Genomic DNA, 27045 nt, shown 5'->3' with positions numbered 1-27045 from the left:
TTGTGCCGCTGCTGCTCCCCGGGCAATGGGTGATGAAGCAACCTATTGTCCCGGGGGCCGCCGGGGCAGAGCATCCTCCGCGGAGCCGCCCATCCGCCCCCGGCTCCGGCTGTGGAGCTGCCAGAGGGAGCTCAGCCTGTGCTCCTGAGCCGCTCCCGAGCGCAGGGTCCGTGGCTCTGAGTAGCTCCATTGACCTGTAGTAAATCTGGGGGAAGCAGGCAGCTTTTTGGCCCCCTCCCAGGGAGCTGTGTGGAGCCACTGTAGGCACGGCCTCGCTGCCGGGCAGGGCCGGTGCCTCCGCCGTGGTTTTCTGCTCCCTTCTCTCAAACGGGACGTTTCAGAATATCATTTCATGATATTAGGTACTCTCTCTCTGTTGCCTTTCTTTTTTTTTTTTTTTTAATTCAATCTCTGTGACTGCGTTTTCTTGGCCCCAGCTCCCAGGTTTGCCGTGGCCTTCCCACCAGGAACGCACAGCCCGTGTTTGTATCGTGTTGCAAAGCCATATTTACCGAACGAGCCTCTGCCAAGGGGTTGAGAAATATGTTTTCATTAAGAAAATTAAACTGACAAGTCTCTGGACAGCACATTAGTCGCATATTTTTTCTTTAAAGCCAAAATGCAGCAGCTAATAATAATGATGAAATGTCCGTGCACAGCCAAATTACTAAAGTCTACCCTGTGTTTTCCTGGAAAAGAATGCGGAGAGTTGGCAAACTTGGTTGGAGCTGGGTCTGTGGAAGGCAGAGTACAATGCTACCACTGCGAGATAGAGAGTGGTTTGCAAGTTAAGCAACACCTTCAATCAGATGTGAGTCCCCATTTGTTATCCTTAAAGAATTTCAGCTGTATATATTATAGTAGTACTTTGGCTCTTTGTATTTATTTTAGAGGGCTATACTAAAGAACATTATAAACTCAGGCATGTCCATGCTATATGAACTCCATATGCTGAAGCTTAATTTTAAATGCCATTAAAAAAGCACTTAACATTTACAATATATCAGTTCGGCTACTTTAGCAGCTTGGATGTTCTACAGTAAATGAAATGATTGAGGAAAAAAGAAATTCAGAAGCTAAATGTTATAAAAATCCCCGACGCTGGACATTCGCCTGGTACAGTGAACTGTCAAACTGTGTCCATCTCGTTTCTGGTTTTTAATGAATTTCTCCTTTTTTTCTTTTTTTTTTCTTGTTTTCTGTTTCATTTTTAAATACCATTTTAAAGCCTAATTTAAAAAAAAAAAAAAAAGAAAAAAGAAAAAAGAAAAAATCTTGGCTTTCAGATCAGATTCCTTGCACAATTTTTTTTCAATGTGTGAATTGGGCTGTGTATTCACAAATTGAAATGTCCTACTGTATTTACCCAGGTGCTTACCTGTAGGAGGACAAGGTTAAGAGGAGTGCGGAGTTTATGAATGAAAATCAAAGAGGGACATTGGTAAACCACCCCTTTTTAGTCCCGGCTAATTACATGGTAAACATCTGGAATTTATGCAGGGTGGTTAAAAGAGTCAATTGAAACGGTTTTGAACAGGGCCCATTTTGTTGCCTCCTCCCAAAAGCAGCGACAAAATGGTGCTGCAGCCCCTGGAGCTCCCCAGCTCGGCTGGGGAGGGGGCAACACACGGGGAAAGGAGGGATGAAGGCAGGGACAAAGTGGCCTCGATGTCTGATGGAGAAACGGCATCGGGATTTGGGTCCTTCCTGATTTGTGTCATTAGAGCGACTCCGGGATGTGGCAATTCCCGGCCTCCATCCCCTGGTGCCGGCGGGAAGGAGAACTTTCCGTCCTGGCTGGTGGCTGCAAGGCTGTGGTGAGCCAGCTTGCTCTACTGACTTGGGTGTTTTTACTGGATGAGGAGAAGGTTGGGAAAATGTAGCCAAGAAAATATAGTAACCCTGAGGATGTCAAGTGCCTAATCCTGCAAATCCTGGCTGGTGATGTGTTCTCGAGGGACTGGGAAGCCCATGGCAGTGCCAGGACCCATTAGGGCCGTCTCCTCTGGATCGCAACACCGGATGGTGATGGAATGTGCTTGTTCCATGGCTTTATTAGAAACCTTCCCGAATATTGCAAAGCTTGTTTAGGTGTGTAGGATACACACACAAACATCTTCTGGTGAGGCACCAGTTCGTGTGACGTTCTGGTTTGGTGTTGGCTGGGTTGTGGCCGCTGGAGCTGGTGGTAAATCAGCAGAACGGGCGCGTTTCCGCGGGGAGCTCTACCCTGTTCCTGGCTCCAACTGGGTTTAATGGCTGTGTGGGAATCTGGGAAATCTGGGAAGGCCCATCTGTGCCACTACCAGGTTTAACCCTCAGTCTCCCCGCGGGCTTTGGTGATCTTCAGTTTGTCGGAGGGAACTCAGGAGTAGGGACTTGGTGCTGTGGATGTTGGGACCGTGTGAATGAGGAGCCTGCGTGTGCTCAGGTTCTTCAGAAGTGGAGTCAGATCTCATGGCTGTTCATGCACTTTCATGGCAGCAAGAAACCTGCAATCCTGAGGCTGCCAGAAGCCAGATAGAACCTCCTGTACGTGTGAGGGCTCCTTGTCCAAGCCTCCCACAAGAGGGATGTGTTGATCCCCCCCATCTCTCTGTGCATCCACCTTTTCCTGGTGTCCCTCATCCATATTTGTGCTCCATTTTGCACCAGGACACGCTCTGGAAAGAGTGAGTTGAATTCAGGTGACGTACAAGCAGCAATAATGTTCTGTAGCTCATTTGCCCTCACGTGAATTCATCTCATGGTGGATCTGCCTTTTCAGGTGCTGCTCCAAGTTTCCATCGGTTCCAGCGCTGCTCCAGGTCACTCACTAATGTGTTAACCCTTTGCTTTTCCTAAGGAGGATGTTTCCTAGTTACAAGGTCAAAGTGACTGGAATGAACCCCAAGACCAAGTACATCTTGTTGATCGACATCGTCCCGGCTGACGACCACCGGTATAAATTCTGTGACAACAAATGGTGAGAGAACATTCCTGTTTGCCTTCTGTTCCACAAGAAAATTGCAGCTGGGTCAACCATTTTTTGTGCAGACTCAGAAACCAACACAAACACCTTCCCACAGGAGGGACGCCGACGTCCCAGAGCTCTCTTTGGTGGAGCAGGGATGGAGACAACAGCCAAGGGCTGGAAGTTAAAGCCAGACAAACATAAAATAAAATATTATTAACAGGCTGGGGGGTTGACTGCTGGAACAAAGTGCTGATAGGGATGGTGAGTTGTCCATACCTGAAGTGCTCTAGACTGGGTGTCTTTTTGGAGGAGATGCTTTAGGCCAAGCATAGGTTGCCTGGCTCTGTGTGGTGCAGGAGGGTGAAGCCACAGCCTGCATTATACCAGAGGCTGAACTGGATGATCTAACGGTCCATTGTTCAAAATTAAGTATCTAAGTGAGTCAAGGAAAGTTATAAATTCCTTTCTTCCATAGTAATATTTTACTTTTAGGAGGGCAGCTCTAAAGAGAAATGTGGGATGGTTCACTCAGAGCCTTTATTCTGTTCTGCTGTTCTTCCTGTCCCTGTGCCTTTGAGTGAAGCTCCATACCCAAGAGGCAGCTGTGATTTTTGCTTTCTGACAAAGGAGTTGTTTTCCCTTTGGATTTTTACCCCCCAGAGTGCCCAACAGCCTCCCTCAGTGCCACCATTCCCTGTGGTTTTCCCAAACCCTTCCACCGGCTGCTGCCTGGTGAAAAGATGAGCAGTGGAAAATCTCACAGGCCTCTTAATGGGAACGAGCCTGGTGACATCCCATAAAGCAGTAATAATTCACTTGCACATTAGGGCTGCTCTAGTTTTTTTTAAAAAAATCCCTTTTCTGTGTCCTTTTGTCCCGGAATGCCGCTGGGTAAGAGGAGTGGACTGAGGGTCTCTGCACCACGGTGGCCACTTGTGTGTTTCAAACATTAAACACGAGATGATGGATAACTGTTAACTCTGTTTAATTGAGTTTTTGCCAGCCCTAGAGCTGTTTCTCTGTTTCCTTTTATTGCTGCTGGAAAGTTTCTGTTGTTTTTTGGTAATATTGCTTTTATTGGGGTTTTATAGGAGGAGAACAATGCGGAGTGATGAGGGTGTTGCCATTAAGTGATGTCTCATGGCTGGGTCTTGTGTCCATGAGAGCTGGTGGTGGTGGTGGGGGGCAAGGGGAGCTGGCAGAAGGGTAAAAGGGCAGCACCCTGTGCCAGCACACAGCTCCAGAGCGGGGAGCAGCCCCTTCCCACTGGGAAAGGCTGTGGGAGTGCACCCACACTGGTACTGGTGCTCACAATTACCTTCTCCTGGGAAGTGTGTGAGACCATCTGCCTTTGCAGAAAGGTCTTTGAAGGCTTCCAAAAACCCAGACAAGATTTACTCCTTAGCCACTGCCCCAAGGAAACCCCGTGTGGAGGCAGGGATGGGGTCACTCTGTGAGACCCTGGAAACCCCCACCAGCAGCAGGAGCCTCCTCAAGTCCCCACGCCCTACTGTGTCCCCCTCAGGGCTGGTGGGAGGGTTGCTGGGCTGAGGTCAAGGACAAAAAGCTGTGCCTGGGAGGTGATCAAGCTGTACCCTCTGTGTCTGCAGGATGGTGGCCGGGAAGGCAGAGCCGGCCATGCCGGGCCGGCTGTACGTGCACCCCGACTCCCCGGCCACGGGGGCACACTGGATGCGGCAGCTGGTGTCCTTCCAGAAGCTCAAACTCACCAACAACCACCTGGACCCCTTTGGACATGTAAGAGAAACCTCCTGCAAGGGTTTTGGGCAGGGGTGGGCCCGCAGTGCCTGGCCTGGGATGCTGGTTGAGATGTCACAGTTAATTTTATAATGAGGAACATTCATTTTGTGCTGCCAGGGTGGGGAGTGTTTCACCCAAAGGGAGGAGGCTGCCCGTGTGCTTTCTCTGCTCCTGGAAACACAGCCATGACTTGCTCACTTGTGTCCTCCCAGATGCCACTGACCTTTTATTTTGTGCCCAGGAGCTTTCCAAGGCAGCGCTGTGACATTTCCAGCCCAGCACGTGGCACATGCAGCTCACAGAAACAGGTTGCATAAATTCCCAATTTTCCAAGCCAGCTTTGGCAGCCCCATAAAAGTCAAAGTATTTTACTTGGAAAATCTCGTGTTTTGGGAATGCAGAGGTGGGGAGCACAGAGTTATCTTCCCCAGTGCATTTAACAACTCGGACCAAGGGCCCTTCCAGCCTGCCAGGAGAATAGAGGCTTAGATAAAAACATGAATTTGTCTGGTTTGCACCATCTGAGCTGAAAGTCAGGTGAAAATTAACCAACCTTGGGAGGAAGGGAAGACAAAGTTTAAAATCCTTCTAAGTGTAGTGCCATCAGCTCCTCCTTAGCACCACAGGTAAGAGAGTCTAATTTGTGTCATCAAATGTGGTTTTTTAACCTGCTAACCTTTAAGCAGCGTCCATTTGGGGGGTGAGGGGGCCTGTGAGAAGGGTGCAGAGTGTGAAGGGGTGTGTCTGTTGCTCAAAGTGATTGTGCATCAAGCCTCTAAAGAGCAGTTTTTCCTGCGGAATCAGTGTCCCGATGCTCCTAAAGCCACCTGGAAAGCACAACCCTGGCACAGCTAAATCAGCCTGAGATCTGTGGCTCTGACTCCAGAGGCAGGACGACCCCACAGGCTCGAAAGGCTGCTAAAAATCCAGGATTTTTGTGACTTTTGCGCGCTTTGAGCCGCGCCGGTGCCACGTGTCGCCGGTGCCGCGGCAGAGCCGGGCTCTGGCAGCGTGACACGGTGATAACCTGACCCTCTTCCCAACCTACTGACCCCAAGGAAACATGTGTGAGCTTCAAAGGCTCATCGGGACCGTTTAATGCCGGCCTTATTAATCACAGGCGAGCTCTTCCCCTTCGCTCTCCTCCCAGGGGGGAAAAGCACCACGGAAATGAAATGAGATGAAATGAAATAATGAAATGCAACAACCGCGTTCGGGGTCGCACGGTAAAAATCCCACAACCCCCCCCCCCCCCCGGTGCCAGCCTTTGGGTGCCACCCACAGCCACCCCCAGCCTGCTGAACACGCACGTGGCGCTTTTCCACCCCGTGTTTTTCCCTCGGTTTTAACTCCGCAGCTTTTAACATACGACTGTTTATGTTGTAAAATGTAAACCGTAAAACACACAGGATGTGCGATGTGGCTGTAAAACAAACAGGATGTGCACTGTTGGTTTTGCAACTTTAAACGTTTGCTTTTCCTGACTTTGTCATTTTTTATTTTTTTTTTTGACTGCGATTTTAACGCTGCGTTTTAACGGGGAAGATTTTTTGGTTTGGGTTTTTTTTTTTCCCCCCTCCTCCTTTTCAGTGAAGAGCCTGTTTGTCCTCTCATGAAGCTTCCCTAGTGACCCAGAGGGGACTCTGCTTTGGGGTTTGGGGTTATACCTGCATCATGATGCCATGCTCCAGGTGAGCTCCAGGTCCATGCCCACAGCCCAGCACATTCCCTATGTTTTCATGTTGGGAAGATGCCTGAGACAATCTATTTTGAGTGCCCATTTTGCTGTTCAGTTCAGGCATGGACAACCTACCTGGCTAAATGGGGTTGAGCCCATTCTCAGACATCTCCTCGTTTGGCTTCTTAATTAATCATCTGTTTTAGAGACGTGGTGCTCCACTTTTGTTATGTAGATGGAGGAGAGGTGGACTCTGCAGCAGGAGAGTGGGAATCCTCCCATCAGTTCTGGCTGAGGACTGCTCTGCTGTTGCAGGGGTGGCTGATGTCCTGTCCCTGGATGGGCAGTGCCTGCCCAGTGCAGTCCCACGAAGGAATAATAACAGCTTCTCATTTCTAGGAATTTGTTCCCAGCGACTGCAAACACTTTCTTGAAGCTCCCTAGGAAAAACGAGTTGGGAAAGCCACAGGGTTTGTTTGCCTTCCCATGAGCCAGCAGAGCCTGCCTGCGCTTCCTTTTGTCTCTGATTTCCTCCAAACCTCAAAACCACGCTGAGGGAGGATTTCTTCAGCCTTGGCTGGTGATTTTTTCGGTGTGTGAGCTGCGCTGGGTCACCCCCCTGGCACCCTCAGCCACTGCAGGCTCCTGAAGGTGTCGTGGCACTGGGCTCCCTGCCTGGGACACATCCCTCTGAGCCTGGCTGCTGCACTCCTGGGGTGTCACCTGAGAGACAGGCAGGCAGGAAATTCCCATTATTCCACTGGATTCACTGATGAACCAACCCATCAGTCCATGCCCTGGGTGCATGTGCTCTAATAGCTGCTTAACATCGGGGGCAGGCAGCCCCATGGAGTTCATAAAGACAAGTGTAGGCACATTTAAGGCTTAAAATAAGTAAGTTAAACAGCTTAATTAATAAGCTGTGGAGCTGAAGCCCTCGCTACAATCCACGGAATTAGATTGGAGATTATTTACCGCGCTGGGGATGCGGGAAAGCCTCTCTCTGTGACACCCAACCCAAAGCCCAGCCACCAGCCCTTCCTCTCTAGCCCCACAAACCCCATTCCTGCTGCTTCCCCCGGCCCCTTATCTGTTGTGGTAAATCATTAGTTACAGTCAGAGGCACGGGAGGCATTTGTCACTGCAGACACTGTAGGACTGAGCAGATTTGATATAAGATTTAATTCAGAGCTCTGTAATCTGCCTCAAACCCCCCTGGCTGAGCAGGTTTTGTGGCAGGTAAGCCTGTGCCCAGCTCACACAGCACAGCCTGGAAACGTGGGCTGTATATTTTGCTCCTGTGGGATTTTTCATCCATGAAAGGCTTCTTTCACACCAGGCTTAACAACTGAGAAACGCTCGTGTTGAGGATGGATTAAGAAATCAGCAGCCGCTGTAACGTTTAGCTGCAGCAAGGTCCATCTGATCCCAAAGAAAGCATTGTAAGCCACCCCTGCTCGGAGTGAAATCTGAATTTATGTATTTTCAAAGCTTTACATGCAGAGATAATCAGCCTGATAGAGCCTCTGATTTACGTGGGGCTGGTGAGTGATTATGGGCATTAGGGATTGTGGCAGAGCTGGTGCTTCGCCCTCTAATGCCACGGGGATACCAGAGATGAAAATAATCCTGTGAGTGTCAGCGAGGGTGGCACACCCCTTATCCTGCCTGGGAAATGCCTGGCTGTGTTTTCCAGGTGAAAAATGGGAATGATTCCGTGGTGAGCCAGGTTATATCATTACAGATCATTGGGTAATCACAGCCTGCACAAAAATCAGCTCTCCATTGGAAAGGAGAATGTAGCACCTGGGTTTCTTTAGAAGGTTGGTTCAGGGCCCACAGAGGGAAATATCAAGGGAGCATCTCCTCAGTGATAAACACCCATGGATGGAATTCCACCTTCTTCAGAGGGTTGAAGTATGTAAACAGTGAGGGGAAGAAGGCGCCCATGAGATCGTCCTTATGGAGCTGTGGGGCTGGTGGAGGGTGCTCAGGGTGGGGGTGAAGCTGCTGAAGGGGTGTGGGGGAGTTGCTGAGGGGCTCCAGCTTGGACCTGCAGTGAGGTTGTTGTGTCAATGGCACATAATTATGTGCATGGAGGTACTTAATCTATATAAAGGTATTTAATCTATATAAAGATACTCAATGTCCCTTGAGGGACGGCGAGATGAGCAGTGAGAGCCACAAAGAGCTCAGCAAGGGTTAAACAGCATCCCTGAACACGAGGGGTGCTGCAAAGAAGCAGAGGCTGTTAATTAGGACCGGCTTTAATTTGTTTTTACGCTGTGTGCATGACACGGAGGACACTGCAGGACTGGCCATGAGGAGTCCCAGCTTTAGGGAAGGGCATCAGGAAAGGAATCAGGTTTGTGGCTCTGGACATGTGCTGGCAGTGCAGGATCTTTCCCCAGAGGACCTTTGGAATGGGGTTTCAGTGTCCAGAGGAGCTGGCTGGCCGCTCTGAGGGAAGCCCATCTCACCAGATGTGACACAGCTGGGAGAAAACCTTACAGCCTCACACCCAGGTCCCCTCTTTTCCTGGTTTTAGACAGGGTGGGAACACTCAGGGTCAAGAAAGGCTGGAAAACAGCAGCAGAGCAAGTGCATCCCATCAGGGGGTTGTGCTTTTGTTGTTGCTGTTGCTGTCAGTGACTCCACTGAAATGAAGCCTCTGCCAGAGGACTTGTCTGTTCCTGGGCTCCTGCAGCCAGGCCAGCTTGGAAAGGGAGAGAGCATCACCTCAGGATCTCTGGCAGGCTCCAGCTGGGACCAGATCAACTAGTAAAGGTTTTCTTTAAAAAAAAAAATAGAAATATAAAGAATATATAGATATATTCCAGAATATGCTAAGGTATTCCTGCAGGGAAAACCGAAAAGAAGACAAGTAATAAATGAAGATTTGAAGTGGAGGTTGTGACAAATAGAAGTGGATATTTATCATTTAATTTCCCCAAAACACAGTATTGCTGAGCTTGGTTTTGTTACCTCCCTCCCTCCCTCCCTCCTTGGCTGCTGATGGTGCCTTTTAATTGCCATAATGTGCTTTGTCTGCTTTTAAAATACAGCTTTTATTTTACTTTCTGAGATGTAGTCTCAGGTTTAAAGCTGCAGGATGTTATAGAGGGCTGGTCACTTTTGATAGCATTTTAAGGGATACTCCTGGTTTTCCTGACCCAGATCTGCTGTTTACTGGCTTTACCCTTTAATGCTGATGAGTTTGTTATTTCTCTCCAGATTTAATATTTGCACACTTGGTTTTATTTGATTATCACTGAAAGACTTAATTTTTCTCCAAGTCTTGGGGTTTCCTTTCCATTTTTCCATTAATTTTTCTGTCTGTGCTCGTCAGGAGCACTCAGGCCCCTTAATGAGCTTCATGTCCTACCAATCCTGCAAAACCCTCGTTTTTATTTATAATTTTTGTTTTATTTGTTTGCTTTATGACTTGTGGCCAAGCAGTTTCCTCTCGGGTGCTGGTATGAGGTTTATGTGCTGCCTTGGCAGCAGCTCCACCCCGGCCCTGCTGGATTTTCCAGAGATGGGTGGATGGATGGATGGATGGATGGATGGATGGGGCCATGGCAGCTCCCAGGGGAAATCCTGCCTGCACTATCCTGTAGCAAGAAAGCATTTCACATGCTTATCCTCAGCTGAAGATTTCTTACTCTTATATATATATATTTATATTTATATTTATATTTATATTTATTTATTTAATATACATGTATTTTATTTCATATATGAATTTTCCTTTATTTATATATTTATATATTTTTATATATTTATTTTATATATTCATAATATATATGATTTCTTATATATACGTAAGGAATTTATACAATATATATTTTTCTTTTCTTTATATTGAAAAATAATAAATAAATGAGAATTTTAGATATATATGTACACATATGTATACACACTATATATATATAAGTATATGTATAATATATACGTTATATATAGAGAGAGTGTATATAATATATATTATATATAATATATAAAATACATAATATTAAATATTATATATTATATATATAGTATATATGTGATTTATATTATATATTTTTATATATATATAAAAATAGATCTCTCCCAATACTAACAAACTTTTTTCTCAGTCCATTTAAACCTCAAAACCCCTCTTTTTTCCAACCCTAAATTTGCAGACAATTTTTTTTTTTTTTGGACCATCACTAATCCTTCTGCCAAAAGAATAACCACAAAAATTTTATTTTCTTATTTTTTTTTTTATTCCCCCCCCCCCCATCCATTTTAGGCAGTGTCTCACAGCTGATCGGAGCAATGGGGGTGCCCAAATAAATTATAAAGTCCAATGTGGAGTTTTACATTATTTACTTTATTCCTGTTTAAAAAAAAAACAAAACAGGAGCAGGGCTGTGTGTTCTCCTGGGAATGGTGTGTGTTCCACAGGGATCAGTGGATCTGGGAGTGCAGTTTAAATAGTGGGGAAGAAGCAGCCAGTGGAGTTCATGGTTGAAAAGAAGATTGAAATCTCCCTGTTGAGTTTTTTTGTTGTTACGTGACTGGTTTATAGGAGTCAAATGCAGCAGATTTTAGTGAAGTTTAAGCAGAATCTGATCCCAAAATGTCCCAGTCTGGGGTGGGATCTGGCCTGGAGAAGGTCAAGGGAAGAGGTCACTTTGTGTCCAGGGGTGACAGGAGGGCAGGTGACACCGGGGGGGGTCACACACTGGGGTGTCCCAGAATATCCCACCTGGGCTCCTCCCTCACCTGCCCATTCCCAAACAAACCCTCACGTGCCAGAGTGGAGGTGGAAATCACACCAAAGCTCCATCCCAAGGCCAGGAAACACCACAGTGAATTCCAGCTGATGTTGGATGGAAAAGAACCAGGGAAGGGGAAAAAAAAAAGAAAAAAACCAGAAATCCCATCTTTGGCCACCTCATAAGAAACTATTTGTCTGAGCTCATGTTGAATGTTTTCCCAGGATTTTCCAGCCTTTCTTTTATTCCTCACTCTGTGGATTGCCAGGACAAATGTGTGGGTTTGGGAGGCTCCTTTGCTGGAGCCTGGATGGATTCAGGGATGGATTCAGGGCTGGAATCAGGGCTGGAAAGAGCCCTGTCCTGTGTCTGTGGGGCTGCAACCCTGTCCTGCCTTTGGGCAGAGTGGGGTGAATCCTTCCCTGGAGATGTGTGAAAATGGATTCAGGGAATTTTAGAGCTCATGTTTTTGCTGCTGAAGGAGGATGTCTGAATATATTTGGTTTTATTTGGTTGAGCTGGAGGATCTCGAGGTTCTCTCCCAACATAAAGGACGGTATGATTTTAATTACTATGATTTTAATTACTTGCTTTGGGGTGAGGTGTCCCTGTGAGCTCCAGGGGGGGATGCAGAGGGAAGGGGGGATGTGATCCCACCGTCTTCCCTGGACACATCCTGTTCATCCTGGGCAGCACAGGTGCTGACAGAGGCATCCCCAAACCAATCACTCCTAAAGAAAACTGCAGTTTGGGCTGGTTTGCACAGTCAGATGCTCTAAATACTGATGGAGATGCTCTGCAGAGGGTTGTGATCCTGCAGAACCTCTTTCATTAGCACACCGAGGTATTTTTATGCAGAAAAACTGAATCCTCAGGTTTTTGTTCTGCTCAGTGTCCCGGTGTGGGAGCAGGGCCAGCCTCGGCTCAAAGGCTTTTTCACTTTGAAAGAATAGAGGGAAGGAAGAAAGAAACAGAAAATACATATTAAAACGCAAGATTTTATATTAGTTATGTGATCCCCCGGGACAGACCATAAAATTATGTGGCTTTTTCGTAGCCGTTTACTGTTCAATATAAAAGGGGCAGTTGCCATGGCAACCCCTGCATCGTGTGACATCCGATACCTTGGCAGAACAGGGAGAGCTCTTAAATCAACTCCCCGAACTTCATAGGAGAGTTAAATACATTTTCCTGGTGATTTCAAGGCAGGTTTGCACTGTCACAAGGAATGTGACACCGTCACCCCGCTCGGTTTGTGGCCTTTGGGCCCCATCCTGCAAACTGGCAAAAGCCTTCTGATTACAGGGTTCTGGTTGGGATATCTGTTTGATTTACCACTTGTCAGTTTGGTTTGGTTTGGGTTTTAACATGAAAAAAATTTGTTTATTCATATTTATTATTTTTATTTATTTATTGATGTCTGAACTGTTCCTTTTTGTCAGCAAATAGACAAGATCCCCAAGCTGCAGAGAGAGGCTTCCCCTTCCTAAGCGTGTCTCAGTGCTGCTCAGGAAGCACTGTTTTCCCATTTCCCCTTCCTAATTTTATATCCTTGCCTTTTATCACGTTCTAACCAATACACCAGCAGCTATTTTCAGCAGCAAGACGAGGCAATGCTGTTTCTTTTTCAGCAGCCAAACTATTTCAAACTTGGTACCAAAAACCACATAAAAATGGGTGTGACAGTGTCTGACACTGAGTTAATCTCCCCATGACCTTGCAATGAGAAAGGTAAGTGCAGGGAAATATAAAGTTACTTTTTTAGCATAATCTCGGAGGCTGAGGGCTCTGTCCCATCAATTAAAATACTTCTCATTTTTGACACAGTTCTTGGAGTTCATCTTTCTGCTGATCTCCAGCATCGGGGCGGAATTTACATTTGTTTTGTGTATTTTCAGCCAGTGACCAGTTTTCCACAGCAACCTTGAAAACTATTTAGCCTGAATTGCTGGCATTTGGCTTTGCGCTGACACGGTGTTTTGGAGCCAGGGGTCGTTTTTTTTGGATGGTTTGGAGGGATTTGGGATGCACGGGGCTCACCCCAGGCACAGGGGAGGAGGAGGTGTGTGCAGAAATGGGTGTGTCTGTGAAATGTGGGGTTTATGTGGACAGTGGTTCCCAAAAATATGTGGGAAATCCCCCTGTGCGGCCGCAGGGGAGCACAGGGAAGCGTCCAAAGCAGCACCACGGCTCCCCATTTTCCACCTTGTAAATGCAGTGGCTAAATTAAGCCATTTAGGGTTTTTTCCCCCCCACAAACAGATATCAAGCAGTTCATGATGAACCTCCAGGCAGGTCTGCAGGCACAGCCATAACTTTGAGCATCTGTCAAAAATCCTTTCCTGAATTCTTTTATCGGGCTCCAAGAAGTAATAATCTGTTCATTTTGGAAATTGTTTGGACTCCTTGAATTTGAAGATGTTATTTATATATAAATATATGTACATATATATATATTTAAAGGGGTTATAGCCCAGTTGATACCTCTTTGGAGGGGGAATATGGACTATTTTTACAGAGTGTGTCTAAACTTAGTGTTCTACTTTTCCCTTTGGAAATTTCACTTTGTTTTCTTCATCCTGAAGTTGAGTTGCTCAAACTCTGGGGACCCATCACCCGACCTGGGACAGGCAGTGAGGATCCCTCAGCTTTTGCTCCAGGCAACCAGTTTATCAGCTTGGCTCAGCTCTTAATTATTGAAAATTAAAATGTCCCCTCTTGTGACAGTCCTGTCCCTCTGGTGCTACTGCCTTGGCTTTATTTTACGAGTGGCTGATACTTGAAAGCAGAGAAAAGGTTCCAACCCAAAACCTGAGCCGACCCTCTCAGATCTACACCCTGCCCATCAACGGCCACAAAGTGCTTAAGAGACTCGATGCAAAGCTGATAAAATGCCAAAAATTCCTCGTTCTCCCTCTTGGGGAGCAGGGAGGGTTGTCTGGAAAACGTCAACAATAAAAATTGCATTTAAGTGGTGTATAATGCAGCTGCTACTGTGGGCAGAGCGACGTGCAGGCAGATGAAGGGCTTTAAAGAGCACGAGCTCCATACACTGTCTCCCATCCCGGCTGGAGCTGCCACTGGGAGCTCTCCTTGGGATGGGATTTAGATAGGAGTTCCTGAACACAAAATTCTTCTGTTTCTTAGTAATTCTCATTCAAAATTGGCTAAATCCATAATTAGTGTGAACTGACGCTGCTCTGTTGCATTGTGGACATCCTTCCATCCATCCACCCATCCATCCATCCATCCATCCGTAGATCCATCCATCCACCCATTTATTTATCACCAAGGGAAGACACCACCCATCCCAATGTTCCCTCCTTGGCCCTTTCCTGTGTCCCTGTTGGGGACAGACGTGTCCTTGCAGCTGCTTTGGGTGCCCCAGGGGTGACAGCCTGGCTGGAGACCCCCCCTCCTGCAGGACCAGCCGGGCTCAATTAGCCCATTTGGGACAGGAAAAAAGAGATGGAAAAGGATTACACCAAGAAAGCCAGAAAGCAGTATTTCTTCTTTGCCCAGCAGAAGGAATAAAGGCTTTTCTTAAAACCATCCCACTTCTTAAAAGAAATTCCATTTCTCGAAGCTGTTTTCATCCGGGCACATCCCTCCTTTGTGGGAGCTCAGTGCTGCAGGGCCAGGCTGGGATGGGATGGGCAGCCCCTCTCAGCCCCATAAACTCCATCTGAGGACCCTGTGCTGCCCTGAGCCATAAAAAAATCCCCAGGCTGGGTCCTGCCTTTCACTCACCAGGCCTTGAGAAGGGGCAGGAGCTGTGGGGTGGCTGCGAGGGGTGCCCAGACCCCCCTACCCACAAGCAGCAGGAAAAAACAAATCTTCCCCTTTTGTAGTTTTCTTTTACCAGCAGATTAAAAAAAACCCAGAGCTTTCTAGTTTTCTTTCCCCCTGTGGTTTCTGTGTTGTTGGCTTTTTTTCCCCCCTGCTAAACTGTGTATTTTTCAGCTCAGTAAAGTATTTACTGGGGATCTTTACAGACCAGTCTGCTGGTGAATTATATATTGTACAGCTTCAGCATGAGCTGGGGGGAAAAAAATGATGGCATTTTTTCCACCCAGACTGACTCTATCCAATAGCAATAGGAAAATGAGAGTTTACCAGGAAAGCTTTAAGTTCAGTCCTGCTTGCCAGAGCAGCAGATACCTTTTCTGTCTTGGTTCATGTGCATTTATACAAAGTGATTTTCCCTTCTAACTTGCAAGCAAAGCTAGAGCTGAGCCCTAGTGGGCTCTGGGTCCTGCTTGGGAAGTCTGGTGAATAGCTATGGCTTGTATTCTTTATTTTTTTTAATGGATTTCTTACTTTGGCACCGATTGTTTTCCAGATCATCCTCAATTCAATGCATAAATACCAACCACGGCTGCACATCGTGAAGGCGGACGAGAACAACGCTTTTGGCTCCAAGAACACAGCCTTCTGCACCCATGTCTTCCCAGAGACATCCTTCATATCAGTCACCTCCTACCAGAATCACAAGGTAGTGTGATTTTTCTTTTTTTTTTTGGCCTTTTTTTTTTTTTTGGCCTTTTTGGGCTAAAAGTGCTTCGTTTCTGGTCAGGGGCTTTGTAACTCACAGCAAGAGGATCTTCCCCATTGCAGCCACATGGTGCTGTGCTTTGGTGAGTGGGATCTGCCTGCTTGGAGGGAGGGGGAGAGCCTGTCATGGTGCTTTAAAAGACAATTTTCCACCCTGGCACCAAGCACGAGAGATGAGCCGAGGATGCAGCTCTGGAACATCCCTGGTAACATATTTTGGCAAACCCTGAGTATCCAGACTCTGATGAATCGCTGTGCTCACAGTGCTGGGGTGTCACTCAAACAGCAAAGCACATCTAATAATGACCAGCAAAGCTGGCTCATAAATCTGCAGTGAAAAGTAATTACAGTGTGTGTGTGTTTAGTGACACATACGTGGAGTGTGACCATAAAAACGCTGGCGCTGCAGTTTGCACGTGAAGGCAGGAGGGGTTGTGGGGGTTTGGGGGTGGTTTTGGGGGGATATTAAGTACAAAGGGCTCAGTTCTGTGCTGGGGGGGGGTGTATCTGAGTCTGGTTTCTCTCCTGGTTTGAGGACGTTGGCAGTGGGGGCACTGGGCAGCATCCTGAGGGTTTTCCCAGCCCAGGTTCCCAGCAGGACTGAGCAGTGGGACAGTAAATTGTCACCTCCCTGTGGCACTGTCACCAGGGCAGGGAGAGGGGAGGATGACAGGCAAGGCTCTGGATTCTGGATTCTATCCTGCTACTGCTCTGCCTGTCTTTGCTCCTGCTCCCAGGCAGTTTTCCTAATGGTAAAGCCCAACTGTGGGGTTGTTTGAGGATGAATTGGGATTTTTAAAGTGCACCAGGGTTCATAACTAAAGGCACAGGGTGAGGTGGCACTGCTGGAGCCCTCCTGTCATCCCCAAACCTGCCCTGGGTTACTGTGCCACCTCCTTCTCTACACATTCATAAGAAAATCCTACAGGAACAGGAACAAGTGTGAAATTCTTCCTCCCCAATAACCCGACCAGAGCTTTTCCTCCCAAGCAGGATGCCTGTGTGCCCTTTGATGCCTGAAGCACAGAGTCCTTGCAAAAATTCTGCAATTAGTGAGCTAATTAGGAGACTCAGAGTAGAAACATGGATGTGAGTGTTATGGTAAGGCAGGGGAGGAAAAAGTGCCCATTAGGACACTGAAGTGAATCCTGTTAGAAAAGTTGTAGCTGTTGGTGTAAAACGACCAGTTGCCCAAACATGGTTAACCAAAAAGAGGTCATATTTAATATGTACTTAAATTAAAATGTCTGGTGTCAATAGTGCCTTTCATCCCTAAGGTTCCCAAAGTGCTTCATAAACTTCTTACTCCCACTGTCACTGCTGTACAGCGGGTTCTGGGGGGGGGTGTAGCTGTGGTCTGGGGGTGTCTTTTAGAAGAAACAAATCACTGAACTGCTTTTAGCTCAGAAATATCCTCCTGGTAAGAAGTGTTGTTGCAAATAATTGTCTTCCTAAAGAAAAAAAAAAAGAGAGTCTGGGTGACTGTGGGCTCCCAGAGGTGGGAAGCTGAGGACAGAGGCAGTGAGGAAGGTGTGAGTGTTCACGCAAAATCCCCTCCTGGTTGGATGAGGCACAAGGAGGGACCTGATTCTGCCCGTGTCAGAGGAAAACCACAGTCACTAAACAACAAAATGGAGTCAGGATGCACAAACCTGCTGTCAGGCTGTGGGTTTGGAAGGATCCTACACTTGTTGTGGTTCATCAGCTGCCCAGGAGCTTCCCTGGAGCCGCTGTGGGCTGAGGGAGCAGAGAGGAAGAGCTCAGGCCCTCGAGGCTGGTTCAGTTCACATGTCACCACCTTCCCCCTCCAGCACAGAGACTGGCCAGCTGTTTTCTCAGGAGTTTTTTTTGGTAGGGGATATTTTTCCACGTTGCTGAAAGTGTAGTTGTTGGTTACAGCAACACTCACGCAAAAGCATCCGGAGGCAGAACCAGCTTGTTCCCCTGCTACTAAAATGGGATGCAGGGGGGAGAGGGGCTGTGCTGCCTTGGGAGGTGAAGCACTGTTGGAGCTATGATTCTTTTCAGAGAGGAAAAATGACTGAGTGATGGACATAAAAGAACATAAAACCCTTATGGAAATCAGGGAGAGCCACAGTATAACAAATAGGGCTCTGATCCTGTTCATGTCAGGGGAAAACACTAAATACCAAAATGGAGATGTTCAAACCTGCTGTCAGGCTGTGGGGGTTTGGAAGGGTCCTACCCTTCTTGTGGTTCATCAGCTGCTTGGGAGCTTCCCTGGAGCCTTTTAACTCAGACAAATATATTCTCTCTATCAAGAGCCCAGACTAAGAACACAAGGCCCAGAATAAGAGCCAGACTCTCATCCACAGGGTGTCACACGGGACTGGGCACCTCAACCACCACCTCAGCCCTGCTGCTCTTTTTTGGTGTCACCTGCTTTCAAAACACTTCACCCTTGGTTTTGTTCTTTTAAAGATAACGCAGCTGAAAATTGAGAACAACCCCTTTGCCAAGGGGTTCCGGGGCAGCGACGACAGCGACCTGCGCGTGGCTCGGCTGCAAAGGTACGACCAGGCAGCACCAGGGGCCCTCCTTGGCCTGCTCCTCTCTGGAGAAGCACTTAGGAGACGCCTGTGCCATGGGGCACCACGTGCTTGGGGGCACCGGGGCTTTTGATGCCATTTATACCCCCAAAAAATCTCTTCCTGTCAGTCAGTGACACACTCTGTGTGTTATTCGCCCACACCCAGAGCGGGGTGATGAGTTCATCGTGTTAGGCAAAGGGTGGTGAAGTCACTGGAGATTGCTCTAGGGAAGCCAAACTAATATTTCATCATTCTGTTGATGGCTGTGTAACCAGTAATAATTTTTCTCACTTCTTTCAGCAAAGAATATCCAGTAATTTCCAAGAGCATCATGAGGCAGAGGTTGGTGTCCAGTCATGGCCAGCTTTCAACAAAGCCAGACGTGAACCCACTTCATGGCAATCACCAGACCCTTCAGCATTATCAGTATGAGAATGGTGCTCACATGCAATTTGCAGCTTCGGATACTCAAGACCTGCCACTCAACACCTTCACAGCACAGAGAGATTCAGGGCTCTTCTACCATTGCCTAAAGAGAAGAGGTAACTCGAGTTTACAGCTGGAAAAGTATTACAGCACTTAAACCTGACAGCATGAGCACTGAAAGCTTGTGGCTGACTTTTGTAGTTGGGTTTGGGTCAGTCTCTTGGGCCTTGATCTTTAAGGATACCGGTGTGATCAAAGTGTTTTGGAGGATCAGGAACCAAGAGCTGGCATCTGGGGCAGTTATCAGTGGTTTTGTCCCATAGAAGGTAAATTCAGACTCCTGAGTCAGAGCTGAAAAAATTAATTAGAATGTGTAATTTAAATGGCACGAAGCTTTGCTGGAAAATTACCCACTGTTAGGATCAGCTGAATTAAAAATTGTCTGTAAGAGGCCATTGACATTAGCAAAGTTTTACGCATTCAGCACTTTCTGAGACAAAGCCATCAGCAATTCTCTCAGTGTCTGCAGACTAGTGGGACTGTGGAAGCTGTTTATAAGCAGCCCTTTCCTCTTATCCACCAGTTCTCAAGTTTAAGTGAGCTGTGACTACATTCTCTTCCTTTCAATCCAGCACCAGATGAGATCATGGCATGTTTTAAGTTGAACGGAAAAATTTTGCACAGAAAAAAAAACCAACTTCTATTTGCATGTCTCATTGCTTGCTAATTTATTTAAGCTGTGAGAACCCTCTGATCGTGGCCAAACGAAGAATCCAACAGCACCAGTAATGAGGGCTGCGAGGCAAACGCCAAGTTTTAGCAGATGTTTAATCTGCAGATGAATTCACTAATTCATCCAAAGAATATTCCTAATAACTAACAGAGAGCTGCTGGTAAACACGGCCATGGTCCCCACAAGCTGCAGGAGAGGAGCTACGGCTCTTCCCTCCCTGTAAAGCTGAAGAAGGGCTGTTGACTGGGAAAGGGCTCCTTTTATCTGGAAATATTTCTGCAGCTTTTGACACGAATATCTGGGAAATGTAGAGTCATTTTTGCAATGACAGGAAGGCAGGCTGCGATAAGACCCTCTAAGAGACTTCTTGAATTTGTCAGGAGGGACCCCGCAGGAGTGTCAGGGACCTCTGTTATCTGGATGAACGTGAAGTAATCCCTGATGTGAGAAGAGCAGCCCAAGTCCCTCACTTAACCTGACAAATGTCACCAGAAAGCTTTGAGGCCGAGGGGGATTAGCCTGACATTTGCAGCACAATGTCTTTTTGATGCTGTACATTGTTTTCCCAAACTCAAAGGGTTTAACTGGATTAATCTGAGAAAAGAGCAGCAGTTCAGTGGAATAACTGCAGTTGCTTCCAAGGGGACTCCATAAACTCCACAAACCCAGCCCAGGATCCCAGCAGGTCTCTGCTAAACCCGTCGCTCCTGACTGTGCATTTTTGTGCATTTTGCATCAGGACAGGAGCTGCTCCTGACTGTGCATTTTTGTTCACTTTGCAGCAGGAGCTGCTCCTGACTGTGCATTTTTGTGTCCGCAGAAAGCGCCCGGCACCTGGACCTGCCCTGCAAACGCTCCTACCTGGAAGCCTCGTCCTCCGTGGGGGACGATCACTATTTCCGTTCCCCGCCGCCCTACGAGCAGCAGATGCTGAGCCCGTCCTACTGCAGCGAGGTGGCCCCGAGGGAGGCCTGCATGTACTCTGGGGCCGGGGCCGACATCGCCGGGGTCTCGGCGGTCGACGACCTGCCCCCCCCGCCCCCCCCGCTGGGCTGCAACATGTGGACTTCAGTCGCACCTTACACCAGCTACAGCGTTCAGACAATGGAAACTGTGCCCTACCAGCCCTTCCCTCCTCACTTCCCCGCCGCCCCCATGATGCCGCGGCTCCCGGCCATCGCGGGCCAGGGCTCGCAGCCGCCAGGGAACGGCCACTTCAGCGTCTACAACCAGCTGTCCCAGTCTCAGGTCCGGGAGCGCGTCCCCGCGCCGTCCTTCCCGAGGGAGCGGGTGCACCCGTCCGTGTGCGAGAGGAAACCCCCCTCTCCGCACCTCAACGCGGCCAACGAGTTCCTGTACTCACAGAGCTTCTCCCTGTCCAGGGAGTCGTCGCTGCAGTATCATTCAGGGATGGGGACTGTGGAGAACTGGACTGATGGGTGACTCCGGGGGCCGCAGCCAACGTTCCTGCTCCAGGACAGTGTTCAGTCAGTGTTGATACCTGTGGGTAACTTGCACTTCGGGGAGACAAATGTGCATTTCCAGAGGGATTTGTGTGGGTGAAGAGCTTGTATCTTCAGGCACACAGAGAGTTACATCTCCTGTCTCAGTGGGCTGGATCCATCAGGCTCTTACTGACTCCCAAATAAATTAATTCTCGCATCTTCATCCGGTAGAAACCATCTTCACGACTAACAAGAGACGTAGCCGGTCATTTCCTTTTGCTTGTGATTTTAAACATCACAAGCAAATTTTGGCTATTTGGGAATAACGTGAGCTTCACTTTTACGGTTCGTGAAGCCAAAACATCCCAAAACTCGAAGGAAAAAAAGCCGCCTGTTCGGTTGTGCAGCTCCAGGACTGCCATGGCAGCGCCTCTTTAGGCTCTTTTGATCTGTAGGAATCGCTCCTGCCTCTGGAAGTGCCGTGGGGGCGCGGGGGCCGGCGGGGAGGATCGCTGTGGGGTCAGGGAGCTGAGGTGCCAGCGGTGCCTCCTCGGCACAGCGCAGGGCTCGTGCCACAGCGAGGAGAGGAGAAGGCACCCATGCACAAATGTCTCTTCTTCCCCCCACACCACCATGGGTGGTGGCTGTGGGCAGTGAAGAAGTGCAGTTTCACGCCCGAGGCCGAAGAGCAGATTAGTTGCAGTGTTAGGAACAGACCCAGTGTCTTCAGGCTCCCATCCCTTGACTGAATCACACTTGCTTTATTGCAATATATTTATGAAGTTTAAGCTTAAGACTCGCTAATACTTTCCAGAAAAGATTTCTGTATCTGCTGGTCCTTGATTTCTTTGCTATTCAGCTGAAATGTGCCTTTTGTGCTATGTTGTTTTTTTTTTCTCTTTTAAGCTCACTCAGAACATTTCCTTCATGGTGGGGTGGGGTGGGAAGAGCTCCCACCCCATGTCAGGCTTTCCAGTGTACAAATCTTTGTAGAACAGGTAAAAAGCTGTAACCAGTGTATCCATTGCTCCTGCTCTTTACTGAGCAAGTCTCTTGAACTGACTCCTCCAGCACTGGCTTTGCCCACCGGGATGTCCCTGGGAGGGAACAGGTTGGTGAGGTGGGAATCGGTCACGGGTTGGACTCGATGATCCCAGAGGTCTTTTCCAACCTAAACGATTCTGTAAGGAGGGATCATTTGGCTGGCACTCATGTGGGGAAACAAGTGGAATCCTTTCTGGAACAAAGCTCCCACTGCCTTCACCCCCAAAGCTCCTGGGCAGGGATGTGTCCGTGTCCCTCCTGCCGAGCTCCACGGGATGGTGACGCTGAGGGAATCCGGGAGTTTGGTTCCACCGAAGAGCACAACATTCCAGCCTTAGTCACGCACAGTGGGTTTGTTTTTTTCCCCCCACTGCTTCCCAAATGGGCAAAGGCAAAGAGCTGAAATCCAAGTTTGGAAGTTGGGAGGTACTTGTGTGTTTGGGTGAATCCATTCCAAGGAAGGGGCTGATGGATGAGGGCCCTGAGGCCACCACAGTGGGTCACGTTTCCACCGGGACAGTCCCACACCCCCGTTCAGCAGCTGATGTGTGTGACTGGTGTGGATTTTGTAACCAGGATTTGGAAATCACTACAATTTTTGCATGCTGAATAGCTATTTATATACATATATATTTTATATATATATATAAAGATATATATATATCACAAATGCAGGCCACGTGTCCAATTCAGCTTTGCTTTTTACGAATGAAATACTTAATAAAAATGAATGTTGCAAGGGTTTGTTTTTTTTTTTTTTGAAAGACATCTATTTAAGATTTTTTTGGTTTTTTATTACACACCTCTGATGTAAAAACTAAGAACTGGTTAGACGAAAAAAACATATATACTACAGATAAATCTTTATTAGAAACCACATTAGATACAGGTGGTAAGGAATTTTTAAATGTTTGTTACATAGCATGGACATTTTATTTTACATATCAGAACATAAAGTCATTTTACTACTATAAGCTGTCTCTGGGTGCATTTCAATAATTAGTATAAAAATGTTCCGTGGTTAATTAAGATGCCTCGTCTCTCTTCTGTCTCCTGCTGTCTGAGTACACCAACCTCACACTTCCCCCTTTTTTTACCACCTCAAAGCTCCACCATCACACTTCACAGGGGTTGGGGTTTGTTTGGGATTTCCCTCATGTTCCTTTGTTTTAAAGGACTCAGGAATTGATCTGAGCACACAGAGTTAAAAGCAGACACTGCCCTGACCACAAGAGAACCAAAATGTTCCTGTGCTCACGTGCAGCTCAGTTACAGTGACAACAGTGAAGAATTCAAAGTTGGAGGGAGGGGGGAGAGGTCTGAGGGTGTCACTGCCCGTGGTTTGAAATGCTTAGTTCATTTTTTAAGCTGACACTGGATCAACACTGAACCAGACAAATGCTGCCACCACAACCTACAAATTAATGGGGTCAGCAGCCCGGGGTGCAGATGACAGGCTGCCTGGATCTTTAGCCTGTTTTACAAATATGACTAAAAGAATAACAGTGTCATTTTTAATGAATAATCACTGCCTTTATTTTTAATCATTTTTCACACACCTCCTGCTCACAGCTGCAATATTTATTGATTTAAGGTAGTTTAAAAAGTAATGCCTTCAAGAGTTGCTCCAGCAGCTTTCAATCAGTGCAGGGGATGTAGAGAAGACTTGCCCATGGAATTAATCCAGGTTTTACCTGGTGAGCACAGAACAGGCACTGCTGGCAGCCTTTGCAAAGGGTCTCAAATCAGTCACAAGTGCCCTGGGAAACTCTGTGCCAAATAACAAGCTTTTCCTTATAAAAATAGCACATGATGTTTGTGAGCACAGGACCTGACTGGGAAAGGCTGAGTTAGCATAAAAACGTGTAAAATTTGGATAAATGCTAATCTGGTCATCTGGGCTCCTTTTATGGTCACTGGAGAGAGATCAGACATTTAGATTAAAGGATGAATCATTCCCTGGTGATGATCTTTTTCCACTCAGAGAAGTTCAGCCACTTAGAGCAGATTTCCTATTTCTAAATGGACAAAACCAATTCAGTGGGATCCCCCTTCTCTGTGACTTTGACCAAGGCATTCAGACAAGACCGAAGAGTGGTGAGCTTCCAAATCCCATCCTGAGCACAGATCCAGAGCCAGCAGACCCCCAAACACCTCCTGCTTGGGTTAATCCATGCAATGGAAACAGGTTGTTGCTTTTTTAGTCTGGCTTATTTTTTCATTGCGAGATTCCCGCCCTGGGTTTGTGTCCAACCCCGAGCTCACGGGCGAGGAGGGCGGCTCTGGTGTGGCCAGAGGAGGCACTTGGGATCCGCTTCCTTTATCCCATGTTTCCCACCTGGGTGCTGAGCCCCTGGCAGAGCAGGATCCACCCTGCAGTGCCTGTTCTGGGCAGCCCAGCTCAGAACCAGAGCACAGAAATGCTCAGAGTCCTCGAGGGTTCGGTCTCTTTGTTTTTCCAATCAGAAACACTAAACTGTGGACATCACTAAAAAAACCCAAAAAAACCCCAAAACCCCAACAACCTGCACAGCTTTAAAAGAGATCAAGCGTGCTTACTGTGTCCCAGTTTGATTTACTGCAGTTTAAACAGCTTTTAATTCTCAAGAATGTGGAGTTTCACGTGTGGGGAGGCTTTTCCAGCCCCGGCCCTTGATGGTTTGCTGGGAATGGGCAATCCAAGCACGGCCATTTCAAATTAGATTAAAGCAAAATTTAGCAAGTGAGAAAAACTTGGATACACACGAGGTCTGTTTTCCCTTGATGTGCTCTAATCTGTACTAGAAGGCACGGGGAATTTTTTAATTCTGTTTTTCTTTAAGGTAGATGTCCAAATTTAATATTGGCTCAAGCAAGCTCAGTTCCACCGAGCCCAGGAGCACTTATGCCAAGCTTGGACTTCACTCTAAATAGAACAAATATTTGTATCAGCTTGCTGAGAATGTGAGTAATAGGAATATTTGCCAAAATTTAAACAAGCTAAACTCGAGTCCTGCCAAAAGCCCCACCATTCAATTTGGCATCATTGGCAGCTCCCAGGCTTGAGAGGGGCCTAAGTCTGGCAGAGCTGGGGTGTTTTTGGCAAACATCAATTTATTTTTTTTCTCTCTCTCTCTCTCTCTCTCTCCACATTTTGGAAAAATTGTGCCTCTCTGTATTAATTTATGATGTCATTAAATAATTCTTTTTGCAGCTTGTATAGAAAGAATGTTTCTTTTGAAGATGAGAACTCCCCTGAGGATGGTTATAGTGCAAAAATTCCAGCCAGAGGGGAAAAAAAACCTCCTCTCTCCTTGGCCACTCATGTTTCTGCAGTAGTGCTTCAGCAGCAAAAAAATTTACAATATTTTAATTTAAGGACCTGCTCCAAGGAGGTGCCATGCACTTGACTGTGACAAGAGGCAGCCTAAATTCAATGTGATTAGAGGGGTTTTATTGCTGTGATAATAGGCTGGAAGAGAAATCATGAGCAGGTGGAAAACACCAGGTTTTGAAGTGATTTGCTCTCCACAAAGCACAGGATCAATATTAAAAATGAAAGAGAGGAAAATGTTGGGAATGGTACAACCAAAGCAAAAAGCCTTGTCCAACATGAACCTTTCTTTAACTGTTCAAATGTCACCCTGGAGTTACACAGGGTGTGAAAATTGCACTCCTAAGCCTGGGCCCACCTTTGGAACCAGGTCCTGAGAGAAGGAAATAAAAGAGTGAAATAATCAGTGCTAATAGCACTGACTCAATTAAAATCAGGATAACCGGATTTTTGTTGATTAGAAACTTGTTTAACAAAAGAAAAGCAAAACCCACTGGGATGAAAACAGGAGGAATGGCTACAACAGGTCAAAAGGTTCTTGTTCCACAAAAAAATACTAGTGGGGAAGAGGTTTGAAGGAGTATTTGGCAAATGCCAACATTTTTCATCTGTTTTTTTTTGTTGTTGTTGCTGACATTTTCCCTGGTTTTCAGCAAACACTAATTTCTGGCTTTCCACCACACATTGCTACAGTTTCAAGGAATATTTTCAGTGGGGTTGTATTGACAAACTGCTCAAAAGAGAAAAATGATGTGGCGTGTCAGCACCGTCTCCATCCTGAAGGACAAAACTTGACAAATGCAGCTTCTAGTTGGGAGGTTCACACTGATAGCAGGAAGCTGGGCCAAATTTGTGTACTCAGCCCCTGCCAGCAGGAATGGACACATCCTTGAACAAGTATTTACTAGAGAACAACATGTCCAAGGAACAATATGTACAACTATTCCCTCTCAACAGCCTCAGCCTTACGTCAGGCAGACAACAACGTGGGATGCACTTCAGCAGAGATGAAAAAGAGTATTTTTTGAGGATCTCATGCCAAAAATCAAAAGGCTCAGTCCTGTTGCTGTTGAAGTCAATAGGAAAACTTTTATAGACTTCAGTATAGCAGGACCAGCCTTCTAATCTGCCTTTCACCAAGCCCAGCCTGCAGCCCTGGCTGTGCAGTTTAGGAAAGAGCCACAGAGTATTTGAGTTTGATGGATGACGCAAGGACACTGTGAAAATTACACTTTGTTCATGCCCACTGCATCTGAGCAGCCACTGAGAGAATGGATCTAATATTGCATTGCATTTAATAGCAGTTGTGAATATAATACACAAATGGGTACCTCAAAAGGTAAGAGAATAAGACTCAAACCACTGATTATCCCCTCGAAATCCAAGCACTCATTTTAGCCTGAAACTTTAGAGCAGATTGCCCTGGACATGAGGAATCAATCATGAGACATCCTGGAAAGGTGATGAACTCCCTTGGTACATCAGAGTAATATGAAACAGTCAGTGCAGGGGATCCCCAGGCAAAGGGGATGGCTCCTGAACAGGACACAAATGGAAGTGGGGAGAGGGATCAGTTCCATTCACAGGAAAAAATTAAAGCAGCCACAGTGTCTCACCTGATCAGACATCTTTGTGTAAGGATTTGGTCTGAGCCTTACTCATGAGAACACCAAAGGTAAGGAAGAGTGAAAGGATTTTAGCCAAATAAAAATTCTGCTTTAAACGAATCTGTTCTTCCTGCTCATCCTTCTTAAGACACAGCAAGTTCAAAGCTTAGGGAGTTTCCCCCCCTCCTTCCCCCTTTCCTTCCCAGCATTTATCATCATGAAGGCAAG

The 27045-nt window shown here is 46.9% G+C and overlaps 1 protein-coding gene across 1 annotated transcript in view; it reads left to right on the top strand.

The window, feature by feature from the left end:
* The window catches only part of TBX4 (T-box transcription factor 4), a 34832-nt gene extending 13981 nt beyond the window's left edge, over window positions 1-20851 (top strand). Inside the window, 6 exon segments of the mRNA XM_032707527.1 lie at window positions 2846-2965; window positions 4567-4714; window positions 15486-15638; window positions 18140-18228; window positions 18550-18791; window positions 20229-20851. Coding sequence (XP_032563418.1) covers window positions 2846-2965; window positions 4567-4714; window positions 15486-15638; window positions 18140-18228; window positions 18550-18791; window positions 20229-20851 — 1375 coding nt within the window.
* Window positions 20852-27045: the final 6194 nt, after the last annotated feature.

The sequence above is a fragment of the Chiroxiphia lanceolata genome, chromosome 20, assembly GCF_009829145.1.
Source record: "Chiroxiphia lanceolata isolate bChiLan1 chromosome 20, bChiLan1.pri, whole genome shotgun sequence".
NCBI lineage: Eukaryota > Metazoa > Chordata > Aves > Passeriformes > Pipridae > Chiroxiphia > Chiroxiphia lanceolata.
This window is presented reverse-complemented; position numbering and strand designations above follow the sequence as displayed.